The sequence below is a fragment of the Giraffa tippelskirchi genome, chromosome 1 (genome assembly GCF_054371585.1).
Source record: "Giraffa tippelskirchi isolate mGirTip1 chromosome 1, T2T-mGirTip1v1.2.pri, whole genome shotgun sequence".
NCBI classification, from domain to species: Eukaryota; Metazoa; Chordata; class Mammalia; order Artiodactyla; family Giraffidae; genus Giraffa; species Giraffa tippelskirchi.
The window spans coordinates 31,267,785-31,290,751 of NC_137275.1; the positions used below are offsets into that span (position 1 = coordinate 31,267,785).

Below are 22,967 nucleotides of genomic sequence, written 5' to 3' on the forward strand. Positions count from 1 at the left end.
CCAGCATCAAGGTCTTTTCGAATGAGTCAGCTCTTCGCATCAGGTGACCAAAGTATTGGAGTTTCAGCTTCAACATCAGTCCTTCCAATGAACATTCAGGACTGATTTCCTTTAGGATGGACTGGTTGGATCTCCTTGCAGTCCAAGGGACTCTCAAGTCTTCTCCAACACCACAGTTCAAAAGCATCAATTCTTTAGCGCTCAGCTTTCCTTATAGTCCAACTGTCACATCCATATATGACTACTGGAAAAACCATAGCCTGGGCTAGACGGACATTTGTTGGCAAAGCAATGTCTCTGCTTTTTAATATACTGTCTAGGTTGGTCATAAATTTCCTTCCAAGGAGTAAGCATCTTTTAGTTTCATGGCTGCAGTCACCAACTGCAGTGATTTTGGAGCCCCAGAAAATAAAGTCTGCCACTGTTTCCACTGTTTCTCCATCTATTTGCCATGAAAAGGAGAATTTAATTTTGTTTGAGAAAGGCAAATCAAAGACAAGTTAGTTGTCACTGGAGAATACCATAATTGCCATTGAAGAAACTTACCTGAACAAAAAAGTATCCTGAAGGAAGAGGGAAATAAATGTGCAAAATTGTAAAGGTGTGAACCAGGCCAGTGAGATTAGAAAAGAACAGGTAATAGATAAGATAAAAGGGGTAGGATTAAAAAAGGCCTATGATATGCAGATGATACCACTTTAATGGCAGAATGCAAAGAAGAACTAAAGAATTTCTTGATGAGGATAAAAGAGGGTAATGAGAAAGCTGGCTTAAAATTCAATATTCAAAAAGTAAGATCATGGCATGCAGTCCCATAACTTTATGACAATTAGATGGAGAAAAAACGGAAACAGTGACAGTCTTTATTTTCTTGGGCCCCAAAAATCACTGTGAACAGTGACTGCAGCCATAAAACTAGAAGTTGCTTGCTCCTTGGAAGAAAAGCTACAACAAACCTAGAGACTGTATTAAAAAGCAGAGACATCACTTTGCTGACAAAAGTCCATATAATCAAAGCTGTGGTTTTTCCAGTAGTTATATACAGATGTAAGAGTTGGACCATAAAGATGGCTGAGGGCCAAAGAATTGATGCTTTTGAACTGTAGTGCTGGAGAAGACTCTTGAGAGTCCCTTGGACTGCAAGGAGATCAAACCAGTCAATCCTAACGAAAATTAACCCTGAATATTCATTGGAAGGACTGATGCTGAAGCTGAAGTTCCAATCCTTTGGCCACCTGATGTGAAGAACTAACTCATTAGAGAAGACCCTGATTCTGGGAGAGATTGAAGGCAGAAAGCAAAAGGAATGACAGAGGATGAGATGGTTGGATGGTATCACCGACTCAGTGGACATGAATCTGAGTAAACTCTGGGAGATAGTGAAGAGCAGTGAAGCCTGGCATGCTGCAGTCCATGGGGTCTCAAAGAGTCAGATACAACTGAGTGACTAAACAGCAACAACAACAAGGCCCATGAAGAGTTAAGACTGTGGAGCTCATACTAAGAGACACTGGGTTTCAAGCAGGAGTGTAATATACTCAGACTTGTGCTTTAGAGATATCATCCTGGCTGCTGGCTTGTTGGGTAACAAGTAGGGGAGGAAAGACAGAGTTGAACCACATAAAGGTGCCAGTGAGGGGACCACTGCAAAAGCCTGAACACAGGTTTTGAAGGAGCTGATTTTAGACCACAGATGTGGGATGAAAGGAAGAGAGGGAGATTCAATATTTAACAAGGTAAAATCTACTGAGCCCTGTTATTAATTTAGAGGAATCAAGGAAAAGGAAGAATCTATTGGGCGAGGGAACCAATATTCCCTCTTCTCAAAGGGGGCAAGATTTACCATAGAACTGGGCCCTACGTAAACTTACATGGACTTGCAATTTCTGAATTTTGACTCTCACTCTGGTGTTTTTTTTTAATCTTTTCAGGCAGTGCCTCAATACTCTTTTGGGAATCAGGTACCTTTAGGAGATAATTTCATGGAATATCCAAAATCCTTTGGGTATTGGTTCAGACTAGAAAAGCCAAGTAATAAAATGCTGACAGTATGAAGTGTGATGAAATATAGACCTGCCAAAGAGATGATTACAAAGTGGGGGTGTCAGAGTCACATGACAGATGTTGATACATGTTATGTCAAATGCTCTCGTAAGGGATATTCATGTGAGAAATGAGCAAATTGATATCAATAGTAGACTAGAATGCCATGTTAGAGAATGAGGCAAATATATGGTAGTTTTCTTAAAAGTGAGGAATGCTGCCTTGAAAAATAGCACCAATAGTTTAAATTATTTGACAATCAAAATGAACATTATGAATAGTGTTTAGTATATCAGGCAATGTGTGACATGTGGTATACACTGTTCCTTTTAATCCTCAAAGCAACTCTACAATGTACATAACTCTGTTACATCATTTTACAGCAGAATCAAACTATTACGATAAGGTTGTCTAGTTTTACAAGGATTAGAACTTGGTTGAAGTCTTACCATTGCAGATAGCCAGTTCACAAGTCTGGGAATAAACCAGCACCCTTAACTTTTCCATAAGTCTCTAGATAAGATGAGGAGTAACACTTTTCTTAGGATTAACACTTTAAATTTTTTTCTATTCAGATGTCTAGGATATTTCAACATTCTGGAGATGGTCGGTTTATCACATCTCATGTTATCAAATTAAGGTATGTAAACTTGGCTTGGGGCTTCCCAGGTGGCGGCAGTGGTAAAGAATCTGCCTGCCAATGAAGGAGATGCAAGAGACATGATTTCGATCCCTGGGTTGGAAAGATCCCCTGGAGGAGGGCATGGCAACTCACTCTGGTATTCTGGTGGGCTATAATCTTAGGGTCTCAAAGAGTTAGACACCACTGAAGTGACTTAACACACAAAGGCCAGCTCTTTTTGATTATCCTCACTTTAACCCTACCCAAAAATCAGACTATGATTTTCTCTTCAATAAGGTTTTTCCTCTAATGCTCCTGCATTATTTTATTTCTAATGCCTTTTCACTCTTTGTTCTGATAAAAGGCAATATATATAAATTGAAGATATGCATTATCAGAGACTAAAATAAGTTACTGGAATTCATCCTGAAAATATTTTAATAGAATGTCCAAAAGGCTTGGCATTTACTGGAATAATATATCTTGTTTTCTATCAGTTTTGATAAAAATTGATGAAATTTTTATTGTGGATATCAATCAGTATACACACATACATATTTATACACAAGAGCTTCAGAGGTGGTGCAATGATAAAGAATCAACCTGCAAGGCAGGACACTCAGATTTGATCCCTGAGTCGGGAAGACCCCCTGAAGAAGGAAATGGCAACCTACTCCAGTATTCTTGCCTGGAAAATCCCATGAACAGAGGAGCTTGGCAGGCTACAGACCATGGGATTACAAAGAGTCAGACACAACTTAGTAGCTAAACAACATGTATATCTATATATTAATATATATATATATATATATATATATATACTCATATGATAACATGCATATACACATATATATTTGTAATACTTATTTACTTCACTTCTTGATGGTAAATATACATATGGTCAGGAGCCCATGTCTTTTTCTAACCCTTTCCCCCTTTCTACTCTCCTTCCTTCCTTCATTTTTTGTATATTTCAAATTAAATTTGTTCTCAAATTGTAACTAGAGGGTTTCTAGACCTCTACACATTATTGTAAATTTTTATATTTGAACTTATCAAATGATCTCCTTTTATAATTGCTTTCTTTAATCATCCATGTGTCAAACTCATATTAACTGACTACTAAGACCCAAAATACCAATGCCACAATAAAGATCTATTTAATTTCCATGGTACAGTCCAAACAGAAGTGGCAGAAGTGGATGTAGGAATGATTGGGACTGTGGAATGGACTTGCCCACTGAATCTCTGGTTGGCAAACAAGGGAAGAGCGAAAGCATGGAGGATGTTACAGGAGGTCTTCCAGGGCCAGGTCTGGGAGCAGGGTACATCATTTCTGCCCACATTTCGCTGTCCAGGATTCACTAGAGAGTTTCAATAAACTGCAAGGAAAGCTAGGAAATGAAATTTACCTCTTGCTTAGAAGGCAAAGCTTAGAAGAAGGGTTTGGTGAATACAAAGCATTGTCTTCGCCACACCACAATTGAGGAATAATGACCTTGGTTACAATTTGGTTCAGAATCCCTTAAAAAGCAAATCATTTAAGTGCATGTGTAAAGCATGATTTCATGAACCTCTCCTCCTCCCACAACCTCCTCTTTTTGAAGTTCAAAAGGTTATGAAACTAAAATTATCTCACAGCTAGATGGTGAGCTAAGTTTGAGGCAAGAATAATTTTTTTCCAGCTCTTTACCTTAGCCGGTATTCCTAGAGATAATTTAAAAATCTGATATGCACACATGCCACTCACTATGTTTCTTTAAATCTAGTGTGAATCTTAATGTGTAAAAATAGTTCCTGGTTAGAGAATTGACTTTATTATGATTACCTCTATCTGCTTTTTCCTCTTTAGTCCAGATCAAAATGGTATGAAGATTCTTATGGTGCTTCTGTTTCAATTCCCGTCTACTGATAGTGCTGAGCAAGTCAGGAAAAAAATTGAAAGGATTCTATATCAAAGTCTGAAGAGAGAATCGAAGCCTTTGACTATACACAAACCATCATTTACACTCAAGCGTAAGTCCTTTTACCATCTTTGTGGTTCCCTCCCTTCACAATCCTCTTTTTATTTTTCATAAGAATTCAGGTCAATGTATTCTCTCATTTCAAGAATTCACCCTTGATGAATGTATGTCAGTGTGGATTCAAACTAAAATAAAAATTCACTATGAGGTAAAGTCTAGTTTTATGATTTTTTTTTCATATTTAACTTGGGCATCACTGTGGGTTTTTAATTCACCCATGTATATGAATTTTCATGTCGGATATTTTCAAAAGCATGAAAGGGTAGGCATTAATTGCACCATTTTAAGGAAGCTAGACTCAGGGAGGGTGTCAGATGTGGGACTTGCAAGCGTTGGCGGAGGGCTTGGGGGTATTAAAGCACAGATATCGTGACTCCCAGAGGCCAGTTCTGGGGGTTAGCTTCCATAGTATCAAAGAAACAGAATCTTTATGAAGGTTGAAGCCTGTTGGAAGAAATATTAACATGAACCATGCAGAGGCTCTCTCTAGCTTATTTCCAATTTAAAACAATTTCTTAGTCATCTCCTCACAGATTTTTCACAATACAAACTCAGGGAAGTTGTCATTTCATTTTCTCCCAAAAGTAGAAAAAAATGGAGCTCAAGAAGGTTACGAAAGTAAAACTAAAACTGCCTCACAGCCAGTTGGAATCCAAACTGACAGACATTTCTGTTTTTCTGTACCAGCAGAAAATTAGAGAAAGTAAAATAATGTATTTCAAATAAGTCTATAAGTACCAAGATCAGGAACTGTGTCTTTTTGTTTTCTTATTCCTCCCCCTGAACTCTAGCATATGTCTCACAGGCATTAGGTATTCCAACTCTGTTCATTGTTTCTAATTAAGTATTTCCAAGTGCAGTTACTTCTGATTTAATACCAAAAAATAAGGCTTGTCCTTTAGATCTTGAGCCTTTTCCCCTCCCAACAACTATGAATTTAAAAAACAGATTGTCGAAAGTTAATTTCTGTGTTGTTAGAAAATCAGGAAAATCCTTTAAATACATTTTGATAGAATCCCCACGCACTATAGTGATAGCTTCTTCATAGAGTAATTAGAAATGATGAAGAATATGGTATCCACCTTTATTTTTAAATCAATTATATTTCAAAGAAAAACATGGCATTTTCCAGCACTCTGTAAATGGCAATCTCAAGCTGAATCTCAATTCCTGGTAATATAATTGTGCCTAACACATGATTATATAAGCTAAAGTAAAACATCCACCATAAATTAAAATTGTAGAGTTTCTTATTTTAAAATTTAAAAAATTATTTTTCAGCCTTCCTGGTCATGTATACTGACTTTTTATTATAAAGGTTGTTTTAATATTAAATGATATTCTATGACCATCCTTGATAACCAAAATTCTACCACATACATTTTCTTCTGCTACATAGAAATCTCACATTAAATAAAGAGATGTAAAATGTCCAGGAAACTTCTAATAGGATTTGGGGCTCACATTCCTCTTATAGGAAAGTCAGTATTCCTGAGGAAAATATGATATACTTTTCTACTTTCTAACAAATAAACAAAACAAATACCAAATCATCCCAATCAAATGAAACTGACTATAAAGGAACACTAAGATAAGTTTGAAGGGGAAAAGGTGTCACAGAAGGGAGACATAAAGTGGAGGGAGAGATAGGGGGCTTGCTGTATACAAGAGACCTTCATGCCTCCAGTACCTGCTGACTTCCACCGTATTCACTGTGAGAGTCATCCTCAGTGAGAGAAGCCATCAACCTGCAAAGACCGGGTTCCCACCCTTTGTAGACAAAGGCCTGGGAATTGGCCTGTGAGGGACCTGGGATGCCTATCAACCTGGCTTTCAGGCATATATATGCCTAACACACATAGGCTAGTCCAACTGCTACAGTGAACACCAGTTGTGATGGGAATAGAGGTTGTTTCCCTTAGTTTTAGTGGAGCTCCCAAAGAAAGCAATCATGGACATTTATCCTAATCATTCTTTCTTAATTTTCTAACTTCTGTTTTTTGGTTTCTTAGCAAAAATCAGAAATCAAAATGCTACCTTTTTAGAGTAAAATTATACTTTTTGAACCAAATCAGAATAGAGGGTTATTTATATACTTCTTGGTTACAAAAAATATCTTATATGGATTCTTTGGGCAATAAGCATTTTACAGTAACCATTTGAACAAAATCACATGAAAATAGGAACATACACTTCCACCAACTAATTCATATTTTGTTTATTCCAGCTATTGACATCAAAAAGATGAGGAATTTTCTCAACAGTCGTAAGTTCCAAAGCCCATGATTAACTATTTCATAGCAAAGATAATTAATAAAAGCCCAGAAAGTTACAAGTAGAATTTACCACATTCTTTTATGAGGTATAATTGATATAACATTGTATTAGTTTTGAACGTGCAATGTATAATTATTTGATATCTGTATGTATTTCAAAATGATCATAACAGTAATACCAAGCTCTTTTTTCTGTTTGTAAATCAGTTAATCTTTTTATTATGTTTTATTTGTTGAATTTTAAGACATTTAAATTTATACATTTACACCAAATACAATTGTTAGCATTTTGACTTACAGAATGTGGTAAAAAATTACATAGTATTCTTGATATTGCATACATAACATCTGTAGCTATATTTCTAACATCTTGCATGCATGTGTGCTAAGTTGCATTAGTCGTGTCCAACTCTTTGCGACCCTATGGCCCATAGCCCACCAGGTTCCTCTGTCCACGCATGGGATTCCCCAGACAAGAATACTGGAGTGGGTTACCATGCCCTTCGCCAGGAGATCTTCCCGGCCCGGGGATGAAACCTGCATCCCTTATGTCTCCTGCTTCGGCAGGTGGATTCTTTACCACTAGCGCTACCTGGGAAGACCAACTTCACATTTTACTTATCACTAATGGTAGGCTGCAGTCCATGGGGTCGCTAAGAATCGGACACGACTGAGCGACTTCCCTTTCACTTTTCACTTTCATGCATTGGAGAAGGAAATGGCAACCCAGTCCAATGTTCTTGCCTGGAGAATCCCAGGGATGGGGGAGCCTGGTGGGCTGCCGTCTATGGGGTCGCACAGAGTCGGACACGACTGAAGTGACTTAGCAGCAGCAGCAGCAGCAATCTTTACATGGACTTCCCAGGTGACTCAGAGGTAAAGAATCCACCTGCCAATGCAGGAGACGCAGGAGATACAGGAAGACCTCTTATCTTCCCTGGGTCAGGAAAATCCCCCTGAGAAGGAAATGGCAAACCATTCCAGTATTCTTGCCTGGATAATCCCATGGACAGAGGAGCTGGCAGGCTACAGTCTGTGAAGTTGCAAGGAGTCAGACATGACTAAGCACCAGCATAAACTTTACAAACTCTATTAATAATCTTTTTCAAAACAATTTGTTCCATTTTATCCCAACAGTCACAGTCATTTATGCATCACTAAAGTCTCCTGCTTGGCTGTCATTCAGTCCCTAAACCATGTCTGATTCTTTGTGACCCAAAGGATAGAAGAATGCCAGGCTTCTTTGTCCTTCATTGTCTCCCAGACTTTGCTCAGATTTGTGTCTATTGAGTCAGTGATGCTATCTAACCATCTCATCCTCTGTCGTCTCCTTCTCCTCCTGCCTTCAATCTTTCCCAGCATCAGGGTCTTTTCCGGTGAGTCAACTCTTCATGTCAGGTGGCCAAAGTATCGGAACTTCAGCTTCAGGATCAAAGTCTCTTACTTTTACTATTTCCCTCTCTTGAGTCTTGATTTAGATTCACCTTTTTGCTTGCTAAACTGTATCTTTAAGTTATTTTTAAATAAGACAACTACATAGATGGTGTATTTTTGAGAATTTGCATATATCAAAATCTCTTTCCATTGCCTTTATCTTAATGTTTTATAAGATTTTTGGATCATCAATTTTCTCAAATGAGAAATTCCACTTTCTTCTAGTGTTTTGTTATAGAGCAGAAGTCTAAGGCTGGTGTGATTTTTATTCTTTTAGGTTATCTTTTTGGTTCCTGGAAGAAGGTAGGAAATCTTAATCCTATAACATTTTGTTTGTCAAGAGATCTAGATGTGTATTTGACACTGAACCTTGCCTGGGACACTATGAGATTTTCAACTTGTACACTGTTTTTTCTCATCCTGGAAAAATATTCTTCCTTTATAAATCTGATGATTGACTCTGTTTTGATTGTTTTTTTTTCTTCATCGGGAACACAAATGATTTATTATCTGAATGTCCATTTACTGCACTCCATGACAGTCATTATTTCTAGTTCCAGTTAAGTTTCAGTGCATTATGAAAGATCTCATCAGATCTACACTCCCGACAACCACTTACCTCAGTTGTCTGGTGTCACATTTTCTCTTCTTCTATATGGATTTATTATCTGTTATGACATTTCTGTGATTTCTTGAATTTTCTTGATTGACATACAAATCTTTTGTTGTGTGTACTCTTATCAGAGTATATTTTTCCCTTATGTTTGGCTACCTTTGTTTTATTAAGGTCATGTTTTCTTGAATATCTTTGCTGATACCAAGCACATGTTCTAAAAATTTCTCAGGAAAATTTTCAGTGATATGCCTGTCTTCTAAGTTTATATATCATCTGATTTAGAGGTTCTTAACCATGCCATACAGTTAGATGCAGGATTAAATTTGGGTTGTAAAAACAGAGTATATGAAAACTACATCAACCACCCACTTTAGGGCACCACCAGCTCCAGCATTCACTGGTGCCAGTGCTCTGTCTTTCTCTGTTTAAACTGCTTTTCATAAGTCCAATCACAGTGCTATAAAAAAAATACCTACCATAGACTGGGTAGTGTATAAACAGCAGAAATATATTACTAATAGTTCTGGAGGCTAGAAGTCCGAGACTGTTGTGAGGCGAGGGCCCACTTCCTACTCATAGACTTCTTGCTGTACAGTCAAGTGGTGGAAGGGGCTAGGGATTCCTCTGCAGGCTGTTTTATAAGGTACTGACCCATTCATGAGAGCTCTACTCTCATGACTTACGCATTTCTGGAAGGCTGCACCTACTAACACCACCACCTTTAAGGGTTGGGGATTTCAACTATAAGTTTGGGGAGTACACATTCAGACCTTTGCATGAAATAACCACACTTTCATAGACCTTTTCACCTTTCCTGTGTTCCTAGATAGAATGGTGTGCAGGCATTGTGGCTTCTGAATACATACATAGAGAAAAGTGTTGATGGGTCACAACTGGAAGGTTCAAGCTATAGCTTCTGTTTGGCGAGGGACTGGTGAGTTATAGCTTTATTTCTGGTGTGGAAAATCACAATATCAGTGGCTTTGTCAGAATTGTCGGGGTTCTCCACACAGTTCTGGTTCAAAGAAATAGGTTGGGCAGCCCAAGAAGTTGTTTTTTAAACCAACCCACTGAATATTGCAGTTACTGAAAATTACCTCCAGAATGTATATATTTTTTTCTTATCTTTCCTTAATTTTTGGTGATTTTGTTCCTTTTGCCTTTGAGTAATATCTTAGACTCAAATTTTTCATCTTCAGTCTGAGGATAATAACATCTAATAACATAGAGAGATAATAACAGAGTTGTTAAAATTAGGGTAAGTGTATGTAACACTATGTACAGGGTCTGGATCATAACTAGTAGACATTATTTTTATTATTATTACCTTCATGTTTACTTTTAGGGGAAATTAGGAGAGGAAGCATTAGACTCTACTGATGTGGCACCATATTAATGGAGAAACTCTACATGTTCAATTTTATGGTCACCTTAAGCTAAAGCCGGAGAAGGCAATGGCACCCCACTCCAGTACTCTTGCCTGGGAAACCCTATGGACGGAGGAGCCTGGGGGAATTATGATAAATTTATAATATGATTTCAGGCAACTATTTTTTAATCTGTTTCTGAATAAAACTTATTTTTTTAAAAGTGTATTGTTAATAAAAATATAAACAATAATTAAAAGTCACATTAATAACTAATACATTTTCAGGTATTATTTAGGGTTGAAGTCTAATCAACTGAGAATTTGTTATCAGGGAATCAGAATATGTTAAAAAAAAACTAGTTTTTTTAAATTTTAGAAAAGCAAGATAGTCATTAATATTTAAGATGGTTAAAATTTAGGGCTTTTCAAAGACAACGTACAGATTTACGTCAAGGCAGAATCATGGCTGACATGCAGTGTTGCACTCTCTCAGTAGTAAGAATATAACTTTTGACATAGATCCTTCTAATCCTTCCAATATCCAACTCTGTCTCTTAACAGCTGTGTTGTCTCCAGTTATTTATGTTCTTTTTCCCAGGCTGAGTTTTCTTATTTGAAAAGTTTTTGCTACACGTGTATCGAAAACTCTCAGCAGAAGATCGACACATTTTTATGCTCTTAAATTCTCTATCTTCTTATCTATTTATTCATCTGTATATGCTCAGTATAGAGGCAGAAGTTAATGCTGGTTTGGATGCCTTGAAATGTTGGTAAATATTTCTTTTGAACCTCTCGGGGAATAGTAGCACCCCTAGAGAATAACCCCAGAGACTGAGTGCTAGCAATGGGTTAAAGAGCAGCCTGTTCAATGGACGGTCTAAGCATCTGCACCCAATGCAAATCAGAATGTGCTTTTTTCCCCTCGTTTTCATGAAAGCAAGGTAACACTTGTTTCTGTGACAGGCTGTGGAATAAGGATGACACCTTCATACACGCCATTACCAGCATTTGCATCTACTGGAAGAATTGTCCAAGGAAGTGAAGCAGCTCTGGAAGGGGAGTGGCCATGGCAGGCCAGCCTCCAGCTCATAGGGGCTGGCCATCAGTGTGGAGCCAGCCTCATCAGTAACACTTGGCTGCTCACGGCAGCTCACTGCTTCCGCAAGTAGGTTTATTAGAGCTCTTGTGAGTCTTGCTTAGTCAGTTATTAATTCCCATTAATTTAGTGCCTGGGAAGAGTCCAGTCTCACCAAATTATCCTCTACTCCGCTCTGGATGGACGCTATACCCTAAATGCATTATGGTTGCTCCATGCCCCAATCGAGCTCATCCCCTCACCCTTCTCTCAATATATATCATGTTTGGTTTGGTACAGACCAAACCAAAGAGCCATTTTTGTGGCTCATACCATCTGTTTCCTTGTATGTAGCATCATGAAACTATGTGATCTTTTTCTACTACATCATAAATTATTTTAAAGGAAATAAGGAAAATTCAGCCACTGTCACTTTTAAAAAATTATTTCATCTGTCCTCCAACTGTCAACATCCACCACCACTTATAGGAAAAAAAAAAAAAATCAAAGGTATCATTTTTGAAGCTCTCCCTTCCAATTATCCAAGAACCATGTGGGCTGGTAAAGAATCCACCTGCAATGCAAGAGACCTGGGTTCAATCCCTGAGTTGGGAAGATCCCCTGGAGAACAGAAAGGCCACCCACTCCAGTATTCTTGCCTGGAAAATTCCACAGACTGTATAGTCCATGGGGTCACAAAGAGTCGGACACGACTTAGCGACTTTCATTTCATTTCACATGGGGTTTTCTGGACTAGAGAGGTGTGTGGATGGTGGGAGAGTTCTACCAGCCTATATCACTGCCCTCACAGTATGGAAGATGGGTCATATAAAACCTGAAAAGAGCTCTCTGCTTGGGCTTTCATGGTTGTAACTCTTAACACTCAGCTCTATCACTTCACATACACAGACACGCACAGGCACACTATTGCCCAAGATGAGGGACACACTATCTTTTTTCCCTGAGGTTTCAACATCAGGGTACAGAGAGTTTTTCCTTTTAAACCCTCAAAAGACAAAAGTTCTGAATAAAGTCCTGGCCAACGACACTGTTCACACACCCTTTCAGAAGAAACTATCCCTGGTGAGTCTAGGTGGTTCTTGATCATCCTTCTAAGGGTAACACCCAAATTGTTCTAAGATGCCTACACCTTTATTTATGGAGCAAATGTGTAATGAGAATGACCTAATGGATTTAAGGTGATTGTCATTGTGTCAGGAAAAAAGAGAAAAGGGACGCACATGTACGTACTTACAACCTCACTAATATCATCATGCTTAGGTAAACTTGAGTCTCACTAACTTTTCAAGGCTTTCTGGTTTTTTCATGCTCATGTAGTCCTCATTCTTCATACATTTTTTAAATTTATAACCGATATTTGCTTACATAAATTAAAAAGAAATAAGCTCAGAATGTAAAGTCCTTAACTATTTAGTGAAGAATACAAGCTATATAGACTGAGATACATGTTCTAGCAGGTCCAGTGCCATTTCTCTCTGTGGGCAGACATATAGAGGGACTGGCTATTGAGTTTGATAAAACAGAGAAAGCTGGTGATCTTGATAAAAGAAATTGTGATGATGTGATAGGGATGGGAATGAATTCAAGAGAGAAAAGGAAGATAAGGATTGGATGTAGTGAGTTTAGACCCCACTTTCAAGGAGGTTTTAAATGAATGGGAGCAGAGAAATTTGATCATCCAGGGTGGCTGTGGATTCTAAGGAGGAATTTTGTTTTTCAATATGAGAAATGTGATAGCATATTTTATGCCAATAATAATAAAGAGTTTGAAATGGTAGTGATCCTGGAGAGGAAGGGATCAATTTTGCATGATATAATTTCATATAATTGCATAATGAAGTGTACTATTGTGAAGGAAAAATAAAGGTCCTTTGAAGACAATATCACAATTATCCAAATACTTTTAAAATTTTTACGTTTTTTTCCTACAGAAGTACTATATTTTTAAAATCATATTTAAGACAAATGTTAGTACCTTTATTCCCATGAAAAATGATCCCAGTCTTTGTGAAACAAGTGTATATAGGGAAAAGTTCTTGACAGGATATCATGAGACCTGGGCCATCTGTCTCAGACACTAACCAGCTGAATACATCACATAACTAGCCAAGTCATTTAATTTCTGAATCTCAGTGTTCTTTTCTGCAAAGCATGCTGAACTATACCTATTACTCGAGTCTCCCTTACTGGTTTTTCGTGCATGAAGAGATAGGTATTTCTGTTTTGTCTGCTCAGTTCGTTTACAAGATCATTAAGGACTGAAGCAACATAAGTCTTCGTAGCTTCCAAAATTCTAGTTTTCAAATGAATGCTTCATCCTTAAGATTTCTGCTTTGAATTAAACCTTCCTTTGAAGTGTAAATAAGTAGAGCAGCTGAGAGAGGAGCCCTCCCCGTACCCCAATCCCTTGGCCCCTAGGCTCTGCCTGCTCATCCCTGGGGCAGTGCAGAGTACTTTGAAAACCACTGATCTTTCAGGTTTTTCATTACACTTAAAACTTTATGATTCACCAACACAGTAATCCTGCATGAACAGGGCAATTCCCTTTTTGAATTCTCTTCTGTGTAATTTCCTTTTACATAATTTTCCTTTACATAGAGAATTCAAGTTTCTGTATATTTTAGTCATTCTTGAAAGGGCTGATTAGACAAAGAGGGAACTGAGATTTAAGGTAGAACAGGGAGTAAAGAGATGATAGAAGGATGCAGAATTTGCTTGTAGTATAATCTCATGGTAGAGAAAAGCATCTGTGTTAAGGGAGAGCCTCAAAAATAGTAAGAGGGACTGACCAGGCCAGATGAAAGGGTAATGGGAGCTCTAACAACACAATGAGTTAAGGCTGATTTTAGCCCTTGAGTATTGGGGCAGAGTATGGGCACTGGGTGAAGAAATAATCCTGTATACACATGAGAGTTTGTGAAGAAGATAAATTATACTTTGAATCAAAGATCAAGATAAGACCCAGTAAACAAGAGTCAACACATTAAATCATAAAATAAGAATAGAGAGAATGTCTCATACAGAAGGAAATGCCTCTTAGGGTGATAATGTCCAAAACAGATCAAAATTAATTTCTATATACTTCACTGAAATTATAGAAAAAATCAAACTTGAAGAGTTTCTAATGAACAGGGAATTAAAATGTTAGAAACTAATTGTATAGTACCTATTATTATTATTCCAACTGCAGCATGGAATTCCACTTAGTTATTGCATTCTTTTAAATTTTAGAGCTTGTGAAATATTTTAAGAACTTTCCTACTCTCACTTGTATCATCAGTATTTTAACCTCTTTTTTACATAAGGCCATAAATTGCAAATTCTCTCGCTATAAGAATTTTTCAGGGACATAATTCCAATAGTTGGGGAGAATACTGTCTCAACTGTTTTTAAAGGATACAGTTAAGTATCACAAATCTTATTCTTTATTTTTTTGCAGAAATAAAGACCCAAATAGATGGATCGTTACTTTTGGTATAACTATAACACCACCCACAGTGCAACGAAATTTGACGAAAATTATCATTCATGAAAATTACCATAAAGAAACAAACGAAAATGACATTGCTTTGGCTCAGCTTGCTACCCGAGTTGAGTTTTCAAATGTAGTTCAGAGAGTTTGCCTCCCAGATTCATCGTTAAAGTTGCCACCTAAAACAGGTGTATTTGTCACAGGATTTGGATCCATTGTAGATGACGGTGAGTTGTTCAATGTAATTTGCTTAGTACAAATTTATCTTGGGATCTAATGTGCCATCTAGGAGATACCTCTTTAGACTTTTCATTAAAATGTTCATGCTTCTAATGTGTATGAGCTTCCCTAGTGGCTCAGAAGGTAAAGAATCTGCCTGCAGTGCAGGAGACCCAGGTTCGATCCCTGGGTCAGGAAGATACTCTGGAGAAGGAAAGTATGACTCTGAGAAGAACAAGGTGCTATGTGTTAAAGTAAAAAAGTAAAAGGAGTCACATATCTATCCTTGAGGAGTTCACAATTATTTGGAGCAGTAGTGGGGAAGGGGAGAGGTCAATAACATGGATAAGATGAACAGACTGTTTTGGGTACTCTAAGAAGGAGTAAAATGCTATAGGAGTACAGGGAAGTAAATTACTACAAATTGTATATTTGCCAGATGTAAACACTCCTGGCTAGGGTATACTTCATATGCTTTTTTTTGGGGGGGGGTTTAAATGCTTCCTAATTTTAATGAGGATATGCAATGGTCATAAACATGGAAGTGGTTTGTGAATGTTTTGAGACTAACTTGTGCAGTATTTTTTCCTCCTAACCCCTGGCCTTCTTCTCTGCTGGAGTCACATTGTTGATATATCTCCAGCATTTGCTTTGTTTCTCATGCTTTGAGACATTCTGAAATAACATTGTATAGCATAGAGCAGGGCAGACAGACCTGTGCAGTTTGTATCCTGGTTTATACTTGAGTAGATTTTGGAAAATCAATGAACTTCTTTGAGCCTCAGCTTCCTTTTGTGGAAAAATGTGAAGTTGGACAAGATCAGTGTGATGAACTGTCTCCTCATGAAAAAAAGTCATATACACAAAATATTGTGTGTAGTTTTGAGGGTTCCAAGAACTTTTGAAGGTCCACAAATATGCAAGAGTTGGACACAACTTAGCAACTAAACCACCACCACCACATATATGTGTATTGTTTCCTTACATGTAGATATTTATGCCACAGAAAATAAAATTAGGCAATCATTAATAATAAAAAATCTAACGCTTTTACTCCTAAGAATATACAATTCATGTGTCTTCTGAGTCTTAGATATAGCTGTATTCAAAGAACATGTTTTTTGTTTTTTCATTTGTTTGTGTAATAGGACCAACACAAAATAAACTACGGCAAGCCAGAGTAGAAACCATAAGCACTGAAGTGTGTAACAGAAAAGATGTATATGACGGCATGATAACTTCAGGAATGTTATGTGCTGGATTCATGGAAGGAAAAGTAGATGCATGTAAGGTAAGTCCAAAGTCAAGGTCAACACTGTAAAAGGAAGGTTTCCATTAATAATTTCTAATTTGGGCCTATATGTTTACCCGAGACAAAAAAGTGACATGAATTTTATCAAAGAATCAGTTGACCTAAATAACCAATGATAATAAAAATTATTATATTGAGTGTTTATTATGCAAAACAATGCTAAACATTTTCTATACATTATTTCATTTAATATAATGAGATTGACATAGTTCAGTTCAGTTCAGTCACTCAGTCATGTCCAACTCTTTACAACCCCATGGACTGCAGCACGCCAGGCCTCCCTGTCCACCACCAACACTCAGAGCTTGCTCAAACTCATGTCCATTGAGTCGGTGATGCCATCCAACCATCTCACCTCTGTCGTCCCCTTCTCCTGCCTTCAATCTTTCCCAGTATCTCTTTTCCAGTGAGTCAGTTCTTCGCATCAGATGGCCAAAGTATAGGAGTTTCAGCTTCACAGTCCTTCCAATGAATATTCAGGACTGATTTCCTTTAGAATGGACTGGTTGGATCTCCTTGCAGTCCAAGGGACTCTCAAGTCTTCTCTGACACCACAGTTCAAAAGCATCAATTTTTCGGTGCCCAGCTTTCTTTATAGTCCAACTCTCACATCCATACATGACTACTGGAAAAACCATAGCCTGGACTAGATGGACATTTGTTGGCAAAGCAATGTCTCTGCTTTTTAATATGCTGTCTAGGTTGGTCATAAATTTCCTTCCAAGGAGTAAGTGTCTTTTAATTTCACCATCTGCAGTGATTTTGGAGCCCCCAAAATAAAGTCTGTCACTGTTTCCACTGTTTCCCCATCTATTTGCCATGAAGTGATGGGACTAGATGCCATGATCTTTGTTTTCTGAATGTTGAGTTTTAAGCCAACTTTGTCACTCTCCTCTTTCACTTTCATCAAGAGGCTCTTTAGTTCTTCTTCGCTTTCTGCCATAAAGGTGGTGTCATCTGCATATCTGAGGTTATTGATATATCTCCCGGCAATCTTGATTCCAGCTTGTGCTTCATTCAGCCCAGCGTTTCTCATGATGTACTCTGCATATAAGTTAAATAAGCAGGGTGACAATATACAGCCTTGACATACTCCTTTCCCTATTTGGGGAACCAGTCTGTCGTTCCATGTCCAGTTCTAACTGTTGCTTCCTGACCTGCATTCAGGTTTCTCAAGAGGCAGCTCAAGTGGTCTGGTATTCCCATCTCTTTCAGAATTTTCCACAGTTTCTTGTGATCCCCACAGTCAAAGGTTTTGGCATAGTCAATAAAGCAGAAGTACATGTTTTTCTGGAATTCTCTTGCTTTTTTGATGATCCAACAGATGTTGGCAATTTGATCTCTGATTCCTCTGCCTTTTCTAAAACCAGTTTGAACACCTGAAAGTTCACAGTTCATGTATTGTTGAAGCCTGGCTTGGAGAATTTTGAGCATTATGTTACTAGTGTGTGAGATGAGTGCAATTGTGTGGTAGTTTGAACATTCTTTGGCATTGCCTTTCTTTGGCATTGGAATGAAAACTGACCTTTTCCAGTCCTGTGGCCACTGCTGAGTTTTCCAAATTTGCTGACATATTGGATGCAGCACTTTCACAGCATCATCTTTTAGGAATTGGAATAACTCAACTGTAATTCTATCACCTCCACTAGCTCTGTTCATAGTGATGTTTCCTAAGGCCCACGTAACTTCGTATTCCAGGATGTCTGGCTCTAGGTTGGTGATCACACCATCGTGGTTATCTGGGTTGTGAAGATTTTTTTGTATAGTTCTTCTGTGTATTCTTGCCACCTCTTCTTAATGTCTTCTGCATCTTTTAGATCCATGCCATTTCTGTCCTTTATTGTGTCCATCTTTGCATGGTACTATTGACATAGTACCATGACCTAGTACTATTTACAAATTAGGAAATTAGTCTATTGCTCCAATTTCTGGTTCAGACAACCTCTTTTGCTCTATTGTTATTTTCTTAAGCAAATTTGTAGTCAAAAGACAGAGAAACGTCTCCTCTGAAGAGCACTTTATTCAGCTGTATCATCATCTCTCAGGTATCTTGTTTTTATCCCCCTACTTCCTAATCTCTCTACTTTGTTCCACTCATTCTTTCATGACATTGATGCCTAAAATAGATTTCACCTTCATCTTAACTTCTGCAATATTGTCATCAACTCATTTAAATGCTGGATCCTTAGTTCCCAGATCTCAACCTCCAGGGACCTTCACTCCTCCTCAGTCACCTATTCCTAGGGCCACACCTTGAACCTTGTCATCAAAAACTGTTCCATCTCCAATAACACTAAATTCCCAAATCTTCCTATTTAACAACTATCCTCAGTCCTTTCTGCCTGATTTTCAATTACTTCCGTTTCTTTGGTCACACTGTTATAATCCAACCTACCAATCCTCACTGCCCAACATACACAACTTACACATATATTCTTTGTGTCCCTTCTCTGTTTTATTTTCATCTCTAGCTCTTACACCATTCAATGCACAATATATTTTATTTAACTGTCTCACTAGCCCAGAATGTGAACTCTGTGAAGGCACTCCTTTTAGAGCATCTATTTTATTTACCTCTGTTTTATGAATACCAGTCTTGGCACAAATATTTGTTGGCTGAATACAACCGTCCTTCAATTTCAAAGAGTCTTGTAGAGCACAGCTTCTCTGCTGTTTCACAGTCCATTAATTCTTTCCTTTCTTCCACTGTCCACTTGTCCAATTTAGATTTCACTGTGATCACTTTTTAAACATTTTTGCTTATACCCCAAACCCACTTGATGTTCTCTCTTCCCAGTGTTTATGTCTGACAAGTTCCAAACCTGGAAGAACTCAGTTATTTAGACCCTCTCTCTGCCTGCATCTGGGAAGTCATATGCTCCTGAAAAAAATACAACAGAACACATGCCTCCAGTATGTGTTCCACATAACAAAGCTGACAACCTTACTATTTTTGTTGCTTTTTCCTAAATCTACCTTTCTCTGAATTCTCCCACCATTCTCCACTTTCCTTAACTTCCAGTTTTTCCTGCCCATTTATTCTCAACTGATGATTCTATTCTGAATTTTCAAAAATAAATAAATAAATAAAAGTCATAGTAGGGAATTTCCCCATCTTCCTTGCATCAAACATTGCAGATGTGCCTTGATCTGGACCCTTTTCATCCATCTTCAGCTTAGGTCACTACAGAGAAGTTGCCCCTTCGCTAAGGATAGCCCCTTCCCCACTTTTCAGATTCCTCTTCTTGTTGACCTTTTGGGAAAGTTTACACTAGCAATTGGGCTTCCCAGGTGGTGCTAGTGGTAAAGAACCCACCTGCCAATGCAGGAGACGTAAGAGATGAGGGTTCGATCCCTGAGAAGATCCCCTGGAGGAGGAAATGGCAACCCAGTCCAGTATTCTTACCAGGAGAATTCCATGGACAGAGGAGCCTAGCGGGCTACAGTCCATAGGATCACAAACAGTTTGACACAACTGAAGTGACTTAGCATGCATACATTAGCAATTACAGTCTCTCTCCTTCCAGAGTGAACATTTATCTTGTATCTAAATTCTCTATTCAGGTCTCTCAAGCCATGGGAAAAAAAGAAAAGCAAATTCTTTTTTGACCCATAATGCCTCCGGCTAGCCTCTCATTTTATCTCTTTACCATCAAATATTTGAGAAAATGATTATTGTCGCAATTTTCTCATCTCTCACTAACTCCTCGAACTGTTTCAATATGGTTCCTGCCCTATCGCTTCATCAAAATCTCTCTTCCTAATGTTTTCAATGAATCACTAACGACTATCAACAATTTGAGGGGGTCTTTTTTTCCTCTTAGCCGTATGTAATAGTGCTTACCACTCCCTCTTTATTGAAATATTGACTTTTCTTGGCTTGTACTAATTTTCATTTTGCATCTCTGTCTGCACCTTCTCTATCTCCATTTCAGTGTCCTTCTCTTAATCCCACCCATTACATGTTAATTTATGCCTGTTTATCTTTTCACTTGATACTTTCTCCCCAGAGAATCTAATTCTCTGTCATAGCTTCAATTATCTTTTTTGCAGATGCTACATAAAATTTTACTTTTAGCCCCATGCTCTCTTTTGATCTCCAGATTTATCTATTATATTACTACTTGGCAGCTCCAGTTGGATAATTCAAAGGCACTTCAAATTCAAATGTTGTACCTGATTCTGCTCTGATTCTTCTCCCAAACTAATCTTTCTGTGTTTTGTATTTCTGTAAATGGCATCCCCTTTCATTCTGTTAGATGTGCCAAAGGCTAGAAACCATTCTAATTTCTCTTTATCCCATATTCAAATAACCACCTAATCCCATGGATTTTACTTCCTTAATTCTCTCTCCACCATCTTTTGCCTTTCTATCCTCTCTCAACCTCTCCTCCCCTTCCTGTCCCTTGACCCCCTCCCATACACATTAACTATCTAGTTTATCTCTTTGTATTCATTCTTATGATCCTGTAGTGCATTAGTCGAATGAATTCCAGGATGGTTTCTAACAGAATACTATCTGATCATCTTAACCCCCTCCTTAAAACACTTAAATCTTTAATGTTTTACCTTTATTTTTATCTTATGATAAAAACTCCTTAAAAAGACCCATAGGACTTTATATAGAATAGTCTCTCCTTACTGCTATGGCCTCATTATGTACCACTTGCCCACTTGCTGTCCTCTCTCCAGTCTCCTATTTCTACAGGCCTTTGCATATGCCATGCTGCTTCATGCCACAGAGCATTTATCATGCTTCCCTCTGTCTAAAACGCATTTCATTCACACCTTGCTTTTCATGATTTACTCCTCTTCCTTCAGCTGTTAGATTGATTACATTTCATCAAAGGAAGTATCCCTAACCTCCCTGACTAGTCAAATCCCCCTATTGTATATCTCCATAGCACTCATAACAGTTGTCATTTGCATATTTGTAGGCTTATTTTATATTGCTTTTTCTTATCCTAAGTATCAAGCTCTATGAGCATAGGGACAGTTCATTTTTGGTCATTGTTAATCCTCAATGCCCATCAGAATGCCTGAGACACGTAGCAAAGTGTTAGGTCGCTCAGTTGTGTCCAACTCTTTGCAACCCCATGGACTGTAGCCCACCATGCTCCTCTGTCCATAGAGTTCTCCAGGCAAGAATACTGGAGTGGGTAGCCACTCCCTTCTCCAGGGGATACTCCTGACCCAGGGGTCCTCACAACCCAGGGGTCTCCTGCTTTGCAGGCAGATTCTTTACCATCTGAGCCACCAGGGAAGCCCTGTGACACATAGTAGGAACTCAAATAGTTGATAAAAGAAAAAACAAATGAAGCAAGTGGGAGAGGCTCAGAGAATTTACCCTGTGTATCTTACCTGAGATCACACAAGTAATTAATAGAGCTGGACCTGAAACTTGGGCAGTTCAACTACTGAGACCACAATTTTAACCTTGACACTTGCATCTATTTATTTGCATAATCTTCTTTGATCCAAAAGAGATTTAAGAAGGCTTATATAAAATTCAGAAAGCAAACATAAGGTAGAAATAGGTGAATGAAAGAAAAGAAAGCCAGAGTCGGTTCATAAAATACAGTCAAGAACTAACATACTCAGAAGAGATCACAGAATATTTCTACCAATGTACAAATACCAACCTCATATTAAACATTTTAGATAAATGATTACTAAATCATGCTTAAAGTGTCTAATAAAACTAGCAAAAAATATATGTATGCTGAAGCATAAATAATGTAGCCATTCCATATAAATTAGTATTGGTCTTTCTAGAAAATAATTTAGCACAAAATTTTAACTCAGTCGAGAGAACCATGATATAATCTGTCTCTAATCTGGTTGCATGTTCTATATAACTGTTTCCATTTTTCCTCTGGAAGAGAGATGATTGCAGTGATTGTCCTACTGAATTAAATTAGAGTTAACAATCTCAAATATTTTTTTTCTCTAGGGAGATTCTGGTGGACCTCTGGTTTATGATAATCATGAAATCTGGTACCAAGTTGGTATAGTAAGTTGGGGACAATCATGTGCTCTTCCCAAAAAACCTGGGGTCTACACAAGAGTGTCTCAGTATCGAGGCTGGATTACCTCCAAGACTGGTATCTAGTGTGAACTGACCCTGAATTTTATCCATCGCACATAGAGCTAAAACTCCTACATATTATGTATTCTTTATGTTCTTGTGATTTGGATCAGTTCTTTTGCTGAATGTCAAAAAGTCCTTCAGAGGCAGAGCAATCTAATGTCATGAGGTGGACTTTGTGTACACAGGACAGAAATCTTTCTCTACCCTGAGAGAAGAAGACACAGAAAATGACGGGTAGCACCAACTCCTCACTCACATGGGAAATTGTGACCCTATTAATCAGATGAATATTTATATATAGTTTCCTTCCATTGAAGATGGGAACATCATTTTCCACAGGATATGAAGAGCTGCCAGGGCTCTCAAAATCTTACCTCGTATAGTACCTGGAGC

General features: G+C 38.0%; 1 protein-coding gene across 1 annotated transcript in view; it reads left to right on the forward strand.

Moving 5' to 3' along the window:
• Positions 1-22,595, forward strand: part of LOC145515447 (transmembrane protease serine 11F-like) — a 91,148-nt gene extending 68,553 nt beyond the window's left edge. The window contains exons 4-10 of the mRNA XM_081515873.1: positions 2,619-2,683; positions 4,518-4,681; positions 6,917-6,955; positions 11,348-11,549; positions 14,920-15,179; positions 16,320-16,462; positions 22,437-22,595. Of these exons, the coding sequence (XP_081371999.1) occupies positions 2,619-2,683; positions 4,518-4,681; positions 6,917-6,955; positions 11,348-11,549; positions 14,920-15,179; positions 16,320-16,462; positions 22,437-22,595 (1,032 nt within the window). The remainder of the gene's footprint in view (positions 1-2,618; positions 2,684-4,517; positions 4,682-6,916; positions 6,956-11,347; positions 11,550-14,919; positions 15,180-16,319; positions 16,463-22,436) is intronic.
• Positions 22,596-22,967: the final 372 nt, after the last annotated feature.